At 48.3% G+C, this 18,341-nt stretch overlaps 1 protein-coding gene across 2 annotated transcripts in view; it reads left to right on the top strand.

Moving 5' to 3' along the window:
• The window catches only part of ZFYVE26 (zinc finger FYVE-type containing 26), a 269,914-nt gene that overhangs the window by 173,020 nt on the left and 78,553 nt on the right, over positions 1-18,341 (top strand). For both annotated transcript variants that reach the window (XM_029598857.1, XM_029598858.1), the window contains one exon: positions 1,843-2,006. In XM_029598857.1, coding sequence (XP_029454717.1) covers positions 1,843-2,006 — 164 coding nt within the window. The remainder of the gene's footprint in view (positions 1-1,842; positions 2,007-18,341) is intronic.

Below are 18,341 nucleotides of genomic sequence, written 5' to 3'. Positions count from 1 at the left end.
ACTTTTATTTATTTTAAATTTGTAGACATTCCTATTGACATTCCTAGGCGGTTAACATAGTACCATTCATAAAATATACTTAAAACAATCATCATATGACATATTCAATTAAATAACAGACTAAAATGTAAAACAAAACAAACCAATGCATATTCAAAATGTAACACAAACCATACTGATGCATAAATTACATAAACATTAACTAAAAACAAATCAGTTAAAATTGCAAACCCTAAAGAAATTAAAAAAAAATAAAATCATAAAAAACAAATGGAAGGCAGTTAAAAACCTACTGCTAACCTTCACTATAAGGCATATAATAATAAGTTAAAGGCATGTTAGAATAAATTACCTTTAACATCATCCTGCTGCTAACCTTCACTGCAGCACATAAAATCATAACCTGAAGGCTTGAAATAAAAATACCTTTAGCAGCTTCCTGAATTTTAACAAAACATTTTGTCATTTAATACATTGAAGTAGTGTGTTCCATAATGTTGGTCTCTGGATATAGAATAAACATTCCCTTGACTCATCATAAGAACATAAAATATGCCATACTGGGTCAGATCAATGGTCCAAGCCCAGTATCTTGTTTCCAACAGTGGCTAGTCCAAATCACAAGTACCTAGCAAGTCCAAGCAAACTACTTTAAAGGAAGGCACATCTAAAAGTTGTTGGGAAGCTGATCTTAAAGGTCTCATTGATCTGTAAATTTTCAAAGCCATATTGAAACTATGGGGAGCCAGGCCATTAATTCCCTTGAACACTAGCATCAACACTCTAAATTTGATATGCCAAAAAACAGGCAATCAATGAAATTTAATCAATGTGGGAGTAATATGATGATGAGTTGGGATCTGAGCAAGTATTCTAGCTGCAGAATTCTGGGCACACTGTAAAGCACATATGGTGCTTTCAGGTAGGCCCAGATACAGAGCACTGCAGTAATCTATAGGTGACATAACCAAAGAATGGTCTACAGTCTTTAAATCAGCTCTATTTAAAAAGTAGCCAAGTCTCCTGGCATTTGCATTTTGAAATATACATTGTGAACTACATAACTGATGTTGGGGTCTCAATGAAAGATTCATGTCCATTATTACCCCAAGATTTCTAACCTCTTTTGAAGTAGCTATCTTTACACCATCAACATTCAGTGTAGATGGCATGCTTTCTGAGGGGCATCGAGATAAGTACAAAATCTCGGTCTTAGGTTCAGAACACGTTTATTAGAGGATGACCACAAGTTAAGTTTTTCAAGACATATTGAAGCCTTATGAAGGGCATCTTTATAAGTGCCCCTAAAAGGAACATAAAAATGCATATCGGTAAAAATTTGGTAGTTGTCATCCAGTTCAGCAAAAATACGACCGACAGATACTAAGTATATATGGAACAATGAGGCCGACAGAGCCGAGCCCTGAGGCACTCCAGTTTTCTGAACAAATAAAGCAGATTTAGTATCCATATTCACAACCCTGAAACTTCTGTCCTTGAGATACGATACAAAGCAATTTAGGATCATGTTCCCAACTCCGATATCTCTCAGCCGTTTTAACATTGTGCTGTGGTCAGCAATATCAAAGGCTGCTGTCAGATCCAACAATACTAATAAAAAATTCCGTTCCATTGTCAAACCCACATCTAAAGATGTCAAAAAGTGATAGAAGCAACATCTCAGTGTGATGCTCGGGTCTATTTCACCTTTTGCAAATGGCTAGCCATTTCGAAATGGATTACATTGTGGTAGATTACACCAAACATTAGGTATTACATTATAAAGATTCACTTTGAGACAAAGTCCAGCATTAGAATTATAAATCTAATTTTTCTTTATAGGTGTTATAAGATTTAAAACACCCCAAACCCTGAAAGAGAAAGGACTAAGGCGGAACAAATCTGCTGAATTTGTGCCACCAGAGAAAGCACCAACAAAAACAGAGTGGGTCCCAGATGAAATGGAAGTTGCCTGTATGGTCTGTAAAAGTGGCCGATTTACTGTGGTAAGTAACAAGCATCAAATATAGACAGCTTGATATATTGTCTTAATATTGTGGCTTAGAACAGCAGTGTTATTCAGATCCCTCAAAATAGCCATTTGTATCTTTGTGGTTTACAGTTTTGATCATAGCGCAAAGATTCCTTTCTTTTTGATCCTGATAGAGTGAATGTCTCTAATATATTTTTCTGAAATAAGACTGCAGATTTTATTGTGGCCAGGCCCCTTTTTCCTCCTTTCCGTTGTAGTTGACACTGCAGTTGCTTACATTTATGTTTATGTTCTGTGGGTAGGAGCGGGATACATGCCTGAGGGTTCTTATGGGGATGCAGGGCATTGGATAAAAAAAACCTAGCTTCCCTTGTACGTACCTGGATCAGTCCAGACAGTGGGTTATGTCCCCAATCCAGCAGATGGAGTCAGTCAAAGCTTCGAGGGGGCGTCACCATGAGTACTACTACCCCCTCTGCAGGAGTTCAGTATCTTCTGACTCCAGCAGATGCGAGTAGTAACTCCGGGTTGCTCCCGATTACCTTAGGCATTTCTTGTGCTTCTTGTATTCTTATCTGAATCTGTTTTCTCTCTGACTGCTGTTTGGATCAAGTTTGTTTTTAAAAAAAAAAAAAAAAAAAAAAAAAAGGTAGAGGGTTCTAATTGGGAGGCGTGGCTTCCCTCTGTGTTTGTTTGCTCTCTCCATCTTCTCTCCTTGCGAGCGGGGTAAGTGCAGCGTTTTTGGTTTTGTGCTTTTTCCTTGCAGCTTTTCTTCGTCGGGGCTCGCGGAGGCCAGCAGGACCGGCCTCTCCGCGCTCCCTCCCTCGCCTGCGGCCATTTTCGCAGCTCCTCGTGGGCTGCGGAGGCAGGCAGGGAGATCGTCGCCGGCGGGTCGCGCGGCCAGGAAGGCCCCCCCCGCGGTGCTGCTTTGGTTTTGGCGGGTTGTGCAGGCCGTCCGGGCCCCCCCGCAGCGGCGGCCCCTCCCGCGGCCCCCCCCCCCCCCCGAGGCTGTGCCGGGTGGTTTTCTGTTTGCCTGCCGGCTCTCTTCTTCCGGACGGCTCCGGGGGGGAAGGCACCTCGCGGCTCCGGGGGGGAAGGCACCTCGCGGCCTCTTACTGATTTCCCTCGGCTGGCAGGCTTGCCCGGGCGGCGTGGGCCAGCCCCTCCCCCATTCCTGGCGGGAACGGCGGCCATTTTACATACTATGCGCGCTGAAGGGGAGCAGGCAGCGCTGGGGGCCGGGGATGCTGAGGACCCTCCTCCACTCTTGCTTGCTGAATCGGACTCGGAGACAGGCCCGCAGGGGCAGGGGTCCCCGGGGGCCCCCCCCTCGGAGACCCCCTCGGGTAGACCGGGGTTTTCCCCGGAATTCATCCTTTTGATGCACACTGCATATCTGCAGGGACTTGATGCTCCCACGGGACCTCCTCCAATCAAGATACCGCGGCCCTCGCTACCTCCCCCGGCCCCCCCTGCTCCGGCGGGTGTGGGGGCCCCCCTACCCCCCGCCCGCGCCCGGCTCCCGGTGGGCTCGGGGGCAGCGGGCACAGGGCCAGCTTCCCCTGGATCGGACCCGGCGGACCCGGGTCAAGGGGACTCCACTTCCGAGGGGGATGATCCGCGCACGCTGCGTCTGTTCCAGCGGGAAGAGCTGGATGACCCGCTCCCACAAATTATCAAGGAGTTGGACCTCGATCCACCGCCGGAGCCGCCCGCTCCCGTAGCGCCCGCTGTGGTCACTTCCTCAAAGAAGGGGGATCCGGTCCTGGCAGCCCTGAGGCCGAGAGCTCGGGCTTTTCCCATTCATGAGTCTTTTATTCAGCTCCTCACCAGGGAATGGGATGCCCCGGAAGCTGCGCTTAAGGGCAGCCGGGCCATGGAGAAGCTGTATCCGCTGCCGGAAGATTTTCTAGATCTCATCAAGGTACCTAAAGTGGACTCCGCGGTGACAGCGGTCACGAAGAGGACGACCATCCCTGTGACGGGGGGAGCGGCCTTAAGGGACACCCAAGATCGCAAGTTGGAAGTCTTCCTCAAGCGGGTCTTCGAGGTCTCCGCGGTAGGGTTGCGGGTGGTGATGTGTAGTTCGCTGGCACAGCGGGCCAGCCTCCTCTGGGTGCAACAGCTGCTCACCTCCCAGGTCCTACCGGCCGGGGAGGCCGACCAGGCGGATAGGCTGGAAGCTGCGGTGGCGTATGGAGCCGACGCTTCCTATGACCTGTTTCGGATCCTCGCCCGCACCATGGCCTCCGTGGTAGCGGCACGCCGTCTCCTATGGCTCCGCAACTGGGCGGCGGACACGTCCTCCAAGTCGAGTCTGGGCTCCCTGCCTTTCAGGGGCAAGTTTCTGTTCGGGGAGGATCTGGATCAAATCATCAAGTCGCTGGGGGAAAACGCAGTTCATCGCCTGCCGGAAGACAGATATCGCTCCACCAGGGCGTTTTCGTCCTCTCGGACCAGAGCCAGGGCGCAACGGCGCTACCGGAACTACAGACCGGCGGCGGCCAGGTCCTCGGCCCCCAGGTCTCAACCCTGGTCTCGCTCCTTTCGCGGGCGCCGCCCCGCGCGTCCCGCCATCTCAGGTGGACAGCCCTCTCCCAAGTCCTCGCAATGATGTTCGGCTCGCCCACTCCGCCGTTCCCAGGATCGGGGGGCGGCTGGCGTTCTTCTACCAGGAGTGGGCGCGGATCACCTCGGACCAGTGGGTCTTGGATACCATCGGACAAGGTTACGCGTTGGAGTTTGTCCGCGCTCCAAAGGGACGGTTCGTATTCTCCCCTTGCGGCTCGGACGACAAGCGAAGGGCGGTGCAGTTGACCCTGGACAGGCTTTGGGAGATAGGCGCCATTGCGCCCATGCCCTGCGGAGAGGTGGGCTCGGGCCATTATTCCATCTACTTCGTGGTGCCAAAGAAGGACGGCTCCTACCGCCCCATCCTGGACTTGAAGGAAGTCAACAAATCACTCAGGGTAGTTCGGTTCCGCATGGAAACGCTGCGGTCAGTGATCGCGGCGGTGCATCGGGGGGAATTCTTGGCCTCCTTGGACCTGACGGAGGCCTACCTTCACATCCCCATTCGCCGGGAGCATCATTGTCTTCTACGGTTCAAGATCCTGGATCAACATTTTCAGTTTGTGGCTCTCCCGTTCGGGCTGGCGACGGCGCCGCGCACTTTCACCAAAATCATGGTGGTGGTAGCGGCTGCCTTGCGGAAGGAGGGGATACTAGTTCATCCTTACCTGGACGATTGGCTCATCCGAGCGAAGTCTTTTCGCCATGGACAGGAGGCTGTGGCCAGGGTCATAGAGTTTCTGCAGTCCCTGGGATGGGTGGTGAACTTCTCCAAGAGCTCCCTGGTACCCTCGCAGCGCTTGGATTTCCTGGGGGCGACCTTCGACACCCGTCTCGGCGCGGTTTTCCTGCGTCAGGACAAGGCGCAGGCCCTGCGGGAACACATACAACGGTTCTCTGCGTTTTCGGTCCCTACCTCCTGGGACTATCTGCAGCTCCTGGGGGTGATGGGTTCCACCATCGACATGGTCCCTTGGGCATTTGCGCACCTCAGGCCTCTACAGAGATCGCTTCTATCCCGGTGGAAACCGCTTTCGCAGGACTATCAGGTGCTCCTCCCCCTGCCGCAGTTTGCCAGGAACAGTCTAACCTGGTGGATGGATCCGGAGAACTTGGCCCGCGGCATGTCTCTCGATCTGCCAAATTGGGTCGTGGTAACCACCGACGCCAGTCTAGTAGGCTGGGGAGCGGTCTGCGACCGCAGCGCCACGCAGGGGACGTGGTCCGCGGAGGAATCAAAGTGGTCCATCAATCGCCTGGAGACCAGAGCGGTCAGACTAGCGCTCCAGCACTTCCTGCCGCTCCTTCGGAACCGGGAGGTCAGGATCTTATCGGACAACGCAACGACGGTGGCCTATATCAACCGACAGGGCGGCACCCGCAGTCCGCAGGTCGCGCTCGAGGCAGAGATGCTGATGCAGTGGGCGGAGCAGCATCTGGACCGCCTGGCGGCCTCGCACATCGCGGGAGTGGACAACGTACAGGCGGATTTCCTCAGCCGTCAACTTCTGGATCCCGGGGAATGGTCCCTCTCCGACGAGGCAATGCAGCTGCTCGTCCGGCGGTGGGGATCCCCCCACCTGGATCTCATGGCGTCCGCACGGAACACCAAGGCGCCCCGGTTCTTCAGCCGCCGGAGAGAGCGAGGGGCGGAGGGCGTAGACGCTCTCGTGCTCCCGTGGCCGACCAACCTGCTGCTATACGCGTTCCCGCCGTGGCCACTGGTCGGAAGACTACTCCGCCGCGTGGAGGCCCACCAGGGACCTGTGATCTTCGTCGCTCCGGAGTGGCCAAGACGACCTTGGTTTGCAGACCTGCTCCAACTGGTAATCGACGGACCCATCCGTCTGGGACATCTCCCCCGCCTCCTTCACCAAGGCCCGGTATTTTTCGACCAGGCAGAACTCTTCTGTCTTGCGGCCTGGCTTTTGAGAGGCACCGCCTTCGGCGTCGGGGCTACCAGGAGGCGGTAGTGTCAACGCTGCTGCATTCTCGAAAGGCTTCGACGTCGGTGGCCTACGTGCGAGTCTGGAAGGTGTTCGAGCTGTGGTGTGCCGGATTGAACACGTGTCCCACGGAGGCTTCGGTTCCCCAGATTCTTCAGTTTCTGCAAGCGGGGGTGGACAAAGGGCTTGCCTACAACTCACTCCGGGTCCAGGTGGCCGCCCTTGGTTCGCTCCTGCGGGACGGGGGTTCTCTGATGCAACACCCGGACATTCTTCGTTTTCTCAAGGGTGTCAAGCACTTGCGACCGCCGTTGCGAAATCCTTGTCCCTCCTGGAGTCTCAACCTCGTGCTACGGGCCATGTCGGGACCTCCGTTTGAACCACTGCGGAATGCGACGCTTAAGGATCTCACGCTTAAGACGGTGTTTCTGGTGGCTATCTGCTCTGCTCGGCGCATCTCGGAGCTGCAGGCCCTGTCGTGCAGAGAGCCCTATCTCCGTTTCTCAGACTCCGGGGTTTCGATTCGCACTGTTCCCTCCTTTCTTCCGAAGGTGGTGTCCGCGTTCCATGTGAATCAGACGGTGGAACTTCCTTCCTTCTCCCCTTCGGAGCCGAGGTCTCTCCGACTACTGGACGTCAAGCGCACCCTGCGCCTCTATCTGGAGGCTACGAATGATTTCCGGACTTCTGACCATCTCTTCGTCCTTTGGTCCGGTCCTCGGAAGGGATCTCAGGCCTCCAAGACGACCATTGCCAGATGGTTGAAGGCTGGCATTGCCGCTTCCTACATTGGGGTGGGGCGGACTCCCCCACCCGGTATTGTGGCGCATTCTACACGAGCTCAGGCGGCCTCTTGGGCGGAGACTCGCTCGGTCTCCTCTCAAGAAATTTGTAGAGCGGCCACCTGGAAATCGTTACACACGTTCTCGAGACACTATCGTCTACACCTCGCTTCTTCGGGCTTCGGACACTTTGGGGAGCAGGTGCTACGAGCGGGTCTCGCAGGACCCCACCCGGTTTAGGGAAGCTTGGGTACATCCCACTGTCTGGACTGATCCAGGTACGTACAGGGAAAAGAAAATTATTACTTACCTGCTAATTTTCGTTCCTGTAGTACCATGGATCAGTCCAGACGCCCACCGCATTTGGGTTCTAATTCCTGCTCGACTGTTTTCCTCTATGGGACGATGGTGCTTTCTGTCTCTCACGATTCCTCAGTTTTCCCTGTTTGTCACAGTTACGTTTGGGGTTGGCACGCTGACCTCCCGACCTCCCACCCGTTGGTGGGACGGGCACGGGTTTTGTTGTTTACGTTCTGCGGCTTTTGTTGCCGTTACTTTAAACTTGATCCAAATTGGGGGTTCTTTGTTTACTCGGGCTTTGATATACTCGATACTGAACTCCTGCAGAGGGGGTAGTAGTACTCATGGTGACGCCCCCTCGAAGCTTTGACTGACTCCATCTGCTGGATTGGGGACATAACCCACTGTCTGGACTGATCCATGGTACTACAGGAACGAAAATTAGCAGGTAAGTAATAATTTTCTTATCTCCTCAACAATTACCTAATTGGAACATAAAAGAGAGAGGTCTTATTGAATTTGTTTAAATGCTAACTGAACTGAGTACAATAACAGCAGACCTAGCTTTTTTTTTTTTTTTTTAATTTGCCCATTTCTTGAAACCCTTGGGTTAGAATGTGTGTTTGTTACCAAATAGTACTTATTAGCCTTAAGTAGACATGCCAAATATGTAACTTATGTATATTAGATTCAGCTATTTGAGTAAAAAGATTAGAATTGAAGCCTCACCAGACTTTTCATGTTGTGTTGCCTACCTTTTGGTGCATAAAACAGTGAAATCAGAAGAAAATTAAACTGAAGACACGTGATGTAACTTTTCAAGGTTCCATTTTTGAGAGACCTGCTCATACGGTCTTTTTGTCTAAATTTGTTTTGTACTCTAGCTATCATGAAAATGATTAGTTATTTTTTCTCGCGTTTGACTCCCTGTGAGGATGGACGCTACACTTAGATATGTTCTTAGATACAAGGAAATAGATATTAGGGATGGGAGAATACTGGGTTGCTTTGGGAAAAGTTTTCGACTGGCCACTCTGAAACCCTTGTGAGCTTCAGAGATTTTATTTAAAGTAATGACCAAATCATAGAATGCTCCGACTGCTTACCCACACAAGCTGGTCTTCTGGATTAATTAAATAATCCAGAACTGAATCTTGACATAATATAGTTTAACCTTGTTCTGTTCATACGTATTAAACTTTTAAAGAATGAATGTGGCTTAGTGTCCTTCTTCACTTAACTACAAAAATTCATATATTTTGAATTCTGCATTAATTACTCCTGGAGTAACTAATCCAGGTGAAACTACTATATTGGGTGCAATAAATTACTCCAGCATTATTGTGGAATTTACTTGCCAATCTAGTGTGAACAAAAGCACTAGTGAATCTAGAATGAGTAAGCATTCACTAGTTTAGTATAAATGCATTTTGTGACAATATTATAGTGAGTTGCATATACAGCTGCCACTATGGTACTTGTGCAAATTCTGATTCCATCATGAACATCTGATTGTTAGGTGACAAAATCTTAATTTTACAGCATATAAATTAAAGCACTGCTTTTAAGAGATATATGAAAAGTAATAAAACCCCAAACCTGTTGCTTTACACAAAATAGGAAGTGAATATTGTTTCCTGTATGTACCCGGATCAGTCCAGAATGCTGGGTTTTGCCTCCCTTCCAGCAGATGGAGACAGAGAAAAACTCGAAGAGCACCCCCTCTTAACCTGGTGTGCCACCTGCATCTCTTCAGTATTTCTTTGTCTCCAGCAGATGGAGGTGGTGCAAAACCTGCGGTCTTGACAGATTCTTCAGTTTAAAAAAAAAAAAAAAATTTCCATTCAAAAACAGAAAATATACTTGGAAGATCAAACAGGGACATTAAACAGGTCCCAGGGGGCAGGCAGATCCTAGTGGGGCCATCCCCCCCTGGTAGTCTCGTGGAGCTGGGGTTGGTGACCCTGCGGGGCTCCCCTATAAGGTAAGGCACCAGGGGTGACTACAGGTGATCTGGTCCCTCCCCCTTCTTCCTGACCCGGTCCAAGAGCAGACTGTCAGCCTTCTTTGTTCCTTGCTGCCGCAAAAAAAAAAAAAGTAAGAAAATTGGTCAGTGGTTCTGAAGGGCAGGCTTCTTTTCCGGCGCGGCGTTTTGGTGTCAGGTGCACTCCGGAGCTCTGCCGGCAGCTGCGAACTCCATTGGTGCCTGTGGGGGGGGGGGCTCGCTTCTCTCCCCTATACTGTCGGCACCTTCCCCGAGTCCTCCCAATGCCGCATCCGGCACTCTGTGTGGCCTGCGGGGAGTCTGCTTCGCAGCTCTCCTGCGCCAGTCTTTGTGTTAGGTGCCTCCCCAGTGGGAAGGGTCCCTCGGAGCGGAGGCTGGGATCCCTTACTAAGTCCCCAGGTGCAGCGAAGCTATCCACCACTCAGGAGGGCCAGGCCAACCCGTTCCCACTGAGCGCAGGAACAGTGGCCATCTTGAATTCTTTTGCCGACACATGGGCTAAGGCGTTGGGGGGGGGGGGGGGGGAATCTCCCGCCCAACTTCTCTTCGGCTCACAGCAGTCCCAAGGACCTTCAGGACTCATTCCAGGACTTTTCAGACGGCGAGCACGATCCCTTGGTGAGGGAGGTGGGCGGTCCAACTGCTTTTCTTTGTATTTTGTGCTGTTAATGTACAAGACTTTCCTGGCTACCCAGGCTCAGCAGGGTGGGGGACCGCAACAGGGGCAGCCAGAGGGGCCTCCCAAGACGATTCCCAGGTGCTTAGAGTCCCAAGGGTCCCTTTCAATCAAGAAGTTGCGGGGCTTCCTGGGGCTGGGGCCCCTATTCTGGACGCTTCTGGTCCCGGTGCTTTGGACACTCTCTTGGCTCTCCCACCCCTTCCTGGGACAGACCCAGACGAAGAACCAAAGAAGGCATTGCCTCTGGAGGGAGATGACCTGAAGGTTTTTTGTCTATTCCACTGGGAGGAGTTGGACCCTCTCATCCCATGTGTCTTGTCAGAGCTCGGAGTGGAGTTCACTCAGGAAGACTCTGCCCAGGATTCAGTGGATCCGTTTCTGGCGGGGGTGCATGGCCCAGCCAAGACATTTCCATTTCATCCCATGGTTCAGCAGTTGATGGACTGGGAGTGGGATGCTCCTGAATTGGGCCTGTGAGCGGGACGGGCTATGGACAAACTTCATCTTTTGCCCGAGGAGACTTTGGAGCTGTTGAAGTTTCCTAAAGTGGACGCCTCGGTGTTGGCCGTAAAGAAGAGAACACAATCCCGGTTGCAGGAGCAGCAGCTCTTAAGGACCTCCAGGATAGAAAGTGCGAGGTTCATCTGAAGCGGAAATTTGAAGTTTCGATGCTTGATATCTGGGTGGCTGGCTGTAGTAGCTGGGTCCAACAGCTATTGACTACCAAGGTCCCTTCCACCTCAGGAATCAGCACAAGCGGAACGCTTGGAGACGGCAGTGGTGTATGGGGCTGATGCCTTATATGATCTTCTGGGTACTCCCTCCAGGACATGGTGTCTGCAGTTTCAGCAAGGAGGCTTCTGTGGTTGAGCTACTGGTCAGCCAATGTTTCCTCCAAAGCCCAGTTGAGTGCTTTGCCCTTTAAGAATAAGTTTCTCTTTGGCGAAGACTTGGAGCAGCTGATCAAGTCGCTGGGGGGAAACAAAGTTCACAAACTACCTGAAGATAAATCTAAGTCTTCAAAAGGTTTCCTTTCGACCCATTCTCGTTTTCGGGGACAAAGACATTTCTGGCAAAGCAGGGTGCCGGCCTCGGTTCAGAGACAGTCTGCTGGGAGGTCCAGAGCTTGGTCTCATTCCTTTCGGGGCTGTAGAACCTCTCACGATGGGATTGGTTCCACACCTGTCTGACCCAAATCCACTAATGTGATGCGGTTGGCCCATTCCTTTTTTCCTCTGGTGGGCAGACAGCTGTCCCGTTTTTACAAGAAGAAGGTCAAGATAACCTCAGACAGTGGGTTCTAAGCATCATCGAACACGGCTACATGTTAGAATTTGCTTGGCCTCTCCAAAACCTCTTTTAATCTCCCCTTGTGGCTCTCGCTTGAAAGAACAGATTGTTTGCCAAACCCTCCACCGGCTGCAGTGCCTCAGGGCCCCCGTTCCCCCAGGCGGAGTGGATGGTGAGACGCTATTCCATCCATTTTGTGGTCCCGAAGAAGGAAGGCTTCTTCCAACCGATCCTGGACCCGGAAGAAGGTGAACAGGGCCTTCAAGGTTCCACATTTCCGGATGGAGACCCTGCGCTCAATCATTGCGGCGGTCTGCAGCGGGGAGTTCTTAGCTTCCCTGGATTTAACGGAAGCGTACTTGCACATTGCTATTCACAGGGATCACCAGTGGTTTCTTTGGTTCATGATCCTCTGAGTGCATTTCCAGTTCTGTGCCATTCTGTTCGGTCTCGCTATAGCACCTTGCACATTCACCGGGTGGTAGCAGCAGCTCTCAGGAGGGGAGGGTGTACTGGTTCACTCGTAGCTGGATGACTGGTTCATTTGGGTGAAGTCGAGAGTCCTATGCGAGATGGCAGTCACCAAAGTCGTACATCTTCTGGAATCCCTTGGCTGGGTTGTCAATCAGGCCAAGAGCCATCTTCTCCCATCTCAAGTGCTGGACTTCTTGGCAGCCAGATTCGACACATGTGTGGGCAAAGTGTTTCTCCAGCAAGACCGGATCATCAAATTGATGCAGCACGTTAGTCTCTTGTCGCTTCCACTCCCCAAGGTCTGGGGCTATTTGCAGGTCCTCTGCTCCATGGCGTCCATCCTGGAGTTGGTCCCATGGGCATTTGCTCATTTGAGACCATTATAGAGAGCATTACCCTCCCGTTGGGATCCGAGGTCGGAAGAATTTCAGGTGCCTTTACCTCACAGAATACGCCAAGTCCAGTCTTGGATGGTGGCTTGTCCCAGATCACTTGAGTCGCGGAGTGGACCTCGAAGTGCCACAGTGAGTGGTAGTGACCACAGATGCCAATCTCGCCGGTTGGGGAGCAGTGTGCCAGTCTCGGTCAGTCCAGGGCCAGTGGTCGTCGGAGGCATTGAGCTGGTCCATCAATCACCTGGAAACAAGAGCGGTACGTTTGGCACTGCAGCACTTCCTGCCACTGGTATGCAACCAAGCTGTGAGAGTCTTGTCTGACAATGCAACGACGGTTGCATGCATCAACCGGCAATGGGGTACCAAGAGGCGGCCGGTAGCCTTGGAAGTGGAGCAACTCATGACCTGGGTGGAACAGCATCTCGCCCTTCTTGCTGCATCACACGTTGTGGGATCCGACAATGTGCAAGTGGATTTTCTGAGCCGACAGCAGATAGACCCTGGAGAGTGGGAACTTTCCAACAAAGCAATGACCCTCTCCTCGCCTCCCCATCTGAGCTTGATGGCAACTCAAAGAAATGCCAAGGCTCCTCACTTCTTCAGTCGCGGAAGGGGTCTGCGCACTGGTGCTTCCATGGCTGACCGATGTGCTTCTCTATGCCTTTCCTGTGTGGCCTCTGATCGGCAAGATTCTTTAATGGATAGACGTCCATCCACCATCCAGCTGGCCCCGACAACCATGGTTCGCGGACCTAATCAATCTCGCAGTGGACGGTCCCCTGAGATTTGGTCATATTTCCTTTCTGCTGGTGCATTTTTTCAGAAGGGCAAAGCCTTTGAATCCTCCTATCCATCTGGAGCTTTAATTTGGTACTCAGGGTCTTGAGTGAAGTCCCGTTTGAACCTCTTAAGAAGGCCACTTTTCAGGGGAATCAAGATGGCTACTGTCTAGTGTGCACGCTTAGATGCTCTCTCCTGGATTGCCACAACTTATTTCTTTGCTCTTCAATTTTAAAATGCCGTATACCAAAAGAAAGGCAAAATTAAGAGAAACTTCAACATCTTCCCTGATACCTGATTCTCGCTAGCAATGAATTAAGCAGTTCTTTGGCACTGGAGGGAGGGGCCGCTTTGAAGTCCGGTGGGGAGCAAATGCCAGCTCCTCAGGCCGAAGAAATATCTTTGAGTCCCGGTGTGCCGATGGTCCCCCTGCTGCCATCTACAGCCTTTGAACATCTTTTGACAGATCTTTCAATGTCTTGGATAAAGGACCCAAGTATTGAAGAGAGAAATTTTATTGCCCCGAAAAGAGTGACCATTCTGATGCCATCTTCAGAGAGGTCTTGCAAGTGAGACTCCACAGGCGCCTTGGGACCTTCATAGATTCCTGAGGCTGGGAAGAGCAACGGGAACCCCATGGAAGAAGGAGAAATTGACCCCAAGGTATGTTTGATTTTGCAACCTTCTCTGATTCAGCCACCTGTAATAACTTTGGATTCTATATGGAATGCTTTGACTTCACTGGAGAGAGCTATTACTTCTTTAACACAAGCTGTGAAAGATGCTAACGCTAATTCAATTACAATGGAATCTCAAATGACATCTTTAGGTTCCAAAGTGACAGAAATGGATACAAAATTGTCTTCAGTTGAAGTAATACAGAGTAAATTGGTCCAGTCATTGAAAGCATTGAAAATATGCTGAGAATTCTGAATTTGAGGGTCTTAAATTTTCTCTATTTGAAATTAATCCCACCTCGGGATATGTTTAATAATTACCTCATACAGATCCTCAGATTCCCTAAATAAGCACTCACCGCGATAATGAAGATTTATTATAATTCTTTATCTTTACAAGCAACTTCTGGTGATCAAGATGCATCTATAAATGCCTCAGATATTTTAGAACTCTCACGAGAAACAGAAATACAGACAGGAGGAATATTATCGGTAATCTTTGCTTTTTCATATGAAAGAAATTCTATTTTAAAATTTTTCATTTGAAATCAGACAGTTATTTCATGGACAGAAAATCTGGATTTATCTGGACTTAACAAGAACTACTCAAGAACGGCGTAAGAAATTTTTATTAATGAGACCGGAAGCTGTATCATTAGGTGCTAAATTTTGTCTCCAGTATCTGTGTAAATAATTACTTAATTATAAAAATTGTAACTACTTGTTTTTCGAACCTTCTCAGCTACGTGCATTCTTGGACTCTCACTCCTAATATTATCTTCTATGGGATACTCGGCAATTTAAATTTAATGTAGTGGATATCTAGAAAGCAATTCTTATAGTGAAAGATATCGCTCAATGTTATCCTTGGTTCCCCCCGCTTTTTCTTATTATTTTCTAGATACTATTGTTATTCTTGTATTGTGTTGCTTAATTTATGTGAATGGTAATTCACATTGTATAGTATCGCTTTTCTGGACAAGTTATACTTGTGATTATTTCAAAATGCAATAAAAAAAATTTTTTAAAAGGCCACTTTAAAGGATCTCACTTTGAAGACTATGTTTTTGGTGGCAATCTGCTCAGCCCGATGGGTGTCATAGCTCCAAGCCCTTTCTTGCAGGGAGCCTTTTTTGCAGATTTCCGATTCTGGAGTCTCTTAGAATGGTTCCATCCTTTCTGCCAAAAGTGGTCTCGGCCTTTCACTTGAACCAATCCATGGAGCTTCCAGCTTTTCCTCATGTCGAGTCTGGCGTGCCTCATGATAGGGAGTTGAGGCGCCTAGATGTCAGAAGGGCTCTGTTCCACTAACTTGAGGTCACAAATGCTTTCCAAGTTTTGGATCTTCTGTTCGTTTTGTGGAGCGGTGCTAAAAAGGGTCACAAAGCATCCAAGGTGACCATTGCCCATTGGTTGAAAGAGGCTATTACTTCCGCTTACATTTGTCGTGGACGGCCTGTACCTGACAGGTTGAAAGCACATTCGATTCGATCTCAAGCTATTACTTGGGTCGAGTCCCAATTGGTCTCGCTGGAAGAAATTTGCAGAGCGGTGACCTGGAAGTTTCTACATACATTTGCTTGGCACTATCGTTTGGCTGTCCAGGCTCCGGACTTCAGTTTTGGGAGCAGTGTCATTTGAGCAGGACTCTCAAGGTCCCACCCTAGATAGGGAAGCTTTGGTACATTCCAGCAGTCTGAACTGTTTCGGATACGTACAGGGAAAGGAAAATTGGTTCTTACCTGCTAATCTTTCTTCCTCTACTACCACCTATCAATCCAGACACCCTCCCATTGTCTGGGTTTGTCCTTCATCTTTTGAGAGTCCATTCTAATTATCCTATATGCTGAAAAAGGCTACAGGTTTCTTCTTATTCTGGATTTGGCTTTTTTTTTCGCCAGTTCATGTTTATTTTGTCAGTCCTCTGTTTTGTCCTTTGCTTGATGTACACTAGTTCTCATATTCTGCTTTGGTACTGTTCATACTGAAGAGATGCAGGTGGCACACCAGGTTAAGAGGGGTGTGCTCTTCAAGTTTTTCTCTGTTTCCATCTGCTGGAAGGAAGGCAAAACCCAGCAGTCTGGACTGATCCGAGGTACTACAGGAACGAAAATTAGGAAAGAAGCAATTTTCCTATAACCGTGCTCATGCTTCTCTCTGCTGCCCATGAGTAAAGGCTTGTGGATAAAGTGATGGAGCTCCAGTCATGGTTTCATCCTAGCAGCATAAGCACTTTTCCTTCTCATTTAAGTAGGTTGGGGCATCTTCAATTCAACTAGCTATAGATTGTGGAAGGGAGCAAAAGCATTCTAGGAGATTTCTGTCTTTAGCTGAACATGACCTTGTGTTCCCCAACAATGGCAGAAGAAAACTAAACTCTGAAGAAATTAAACACCAAAATATCTCATGAGTTTTGTACAACTTGAATGTGCAAAGTTGTAGTAGGTTATAAATTTAACAAATAAATATTCTCATCTCCAACTAAAGAAAATTGGGTCTGATTTGTAAAGTATTCCTTCAGTTTTCTTCCTTTGCTCCCATCTTAGGATGACTTGCATTTTTGACAGTGGCACATCTTACATTGTACTGTTGCACTATCTCACCCCAGTGTACAGCATGGGTTATGTACAATTGTGGCAAAAGAGATCCTCCAGCATCAGCTGTGTGCTCTTTCTCATGAAGGCTCTCAATGACATCACCAATACCACAGCTTCTTCCCCAGTTTTTTGGTTGGTGCATTTGGACCATGTTGTGGTATACTCCTTACACACTTTGTTTACTTAAGTTTGTCTCTAAAATAAAATTTAAAAGACAGAAGTAAAGGCAAATAGTTTTAGCATCTAGTTAATGCTTCCTGAGGCTTTGGTTGTTGAGCACCCATGGAGAAAGAGCTGTTAATGGTGAACTGGTAACTGAGCCTCAGGAACAACAGATTACGAAGATCACTCCCGAAGTGGTAAGGACCAGTCAGTAAAAGTGCTTATTTGAGACGCATTCACTTTAATGTGGCTGAAAAACATTCTCCTCAAGTGGCAGAATGTGCATAAACTGCCTGGAGCAGGCTCATTTTTGTCCCTTGAATAATTCCTGAATTCAGTCCTCAAGTAATGCTTGTCCTGAGCTTCATTGCCTTGTTAAAAGTTTGCTGAAAATCCTGGCTTCCCTTCTGTCTAGTCAAAAGTATGTCAGATCTCCAAAGGGACACAGGTGTTTCTTCTAATTCTGTGATCATGTTTCCTAAGCAGGCATGACTGCCTTAAGGCTCTCTCCATGGCAATTCAGAAGTTTTTGACTGACAATAATGAAACTACTACTGACAGATCCAGACTCTTTGAAGTTTCTCTCATGAGTCCCTTATTAAACTGGTGGCATAGTTACGCCTTCGCATCTATTTAAGCTTTCTGAACAGCTGCCTGCTACTTAGCAACCGGCAGACAAAGTCTCCAGATTCCAAGGCTTTGGCTTTGACCTGGCACAAGACAGAGTCATGATATGATCTGGGAGGAAGGAAATCATACAGGCTGTAAAAAAATGTTTGTTTCAGAACAGTCCAGAGCTTTACTTATGCCTCCAGAACTGTGATTGACTGGGTTCAATAGATGGATCAGGAAATTGCATCAAGCTGCTCTGAAACATAAATCTTATGTTTTTGAAATCTATTCTAAAATTTAACAGTAAGATAAATAACTACTTCTTATCTCCTTTTTAGCAACAACAGTATCAATGGCTACTGATATAACAGCCAGAGCCGTCTGAAATACTGCCATGTGGATGTCATCTAAAGCACATTTATTAAGTACTAGGTGCAGCCTGTTGAAACTTCAACAGGGCCCTTCAGTTCCCTGGGTCCTCTTTTTTTTTTATTTTATTTTTTACAGAGTATGCATGTTCTACAGCTCAGAGTGCCCCCTTGTGGTCAGAACTGGAGCGGCGCAGTCAGACGGAAACCATGAGTAAACTCATATATATATTGCCGTTTTTTTGGTATATATATATATATATATATATATATATATATACGCAAAAAAAAACCCCAAAAGAACTTTGGGGGAAAAAGCACTATCACTTATACAATAATCATACGGGAAATAGTATTTTTCCTAAAATAATCATACTTTATTGAAGATACAATAGAATGTTAATTTTTCAATTTTCATATAAAACCAATATCACTCCTTAATTCTTCATTGATTACTTTGTTTCAACAAAGTAACAATTGGTACTAAACATATTATTTTAAACCCACCTATTGAAAACCCTCAACTCTGTTCTATTTCTTACCTCAATCTTTCCCTTAATTCCCTTTACAACCCAAACATGTTAATATTGTAGTTGGTCTTCTATGATGGAAAACACCACTCTGTTCTTATGATCTTAATTATTAAATCTCCATAGACATGGTTCTGAATCCCTTGTTTGTGGTGTCTTCCATTTGTATGGTCTTATCTT

This window comes from Rhinatrema bivittatum, chromosome 4 (assembly GCF_901001135.1).
Source record: "Rhinatrema bivittatum chromosome 4, aRhiBiv1.1, whole genome shotgun sequence".
Taxonomy (NCBI): domain Eukaryota; kingdom Metazoa; phylum Chordata; class Amphibia; order Gymnophiona; family Rhinatrematidae; genus Rhinatrema; species Rhinatrema bivittatum.
Note: the sequence above shows the minus strand (reverse complement) of the source record. Positions and strands in the feature narration are given on the sequence as shown.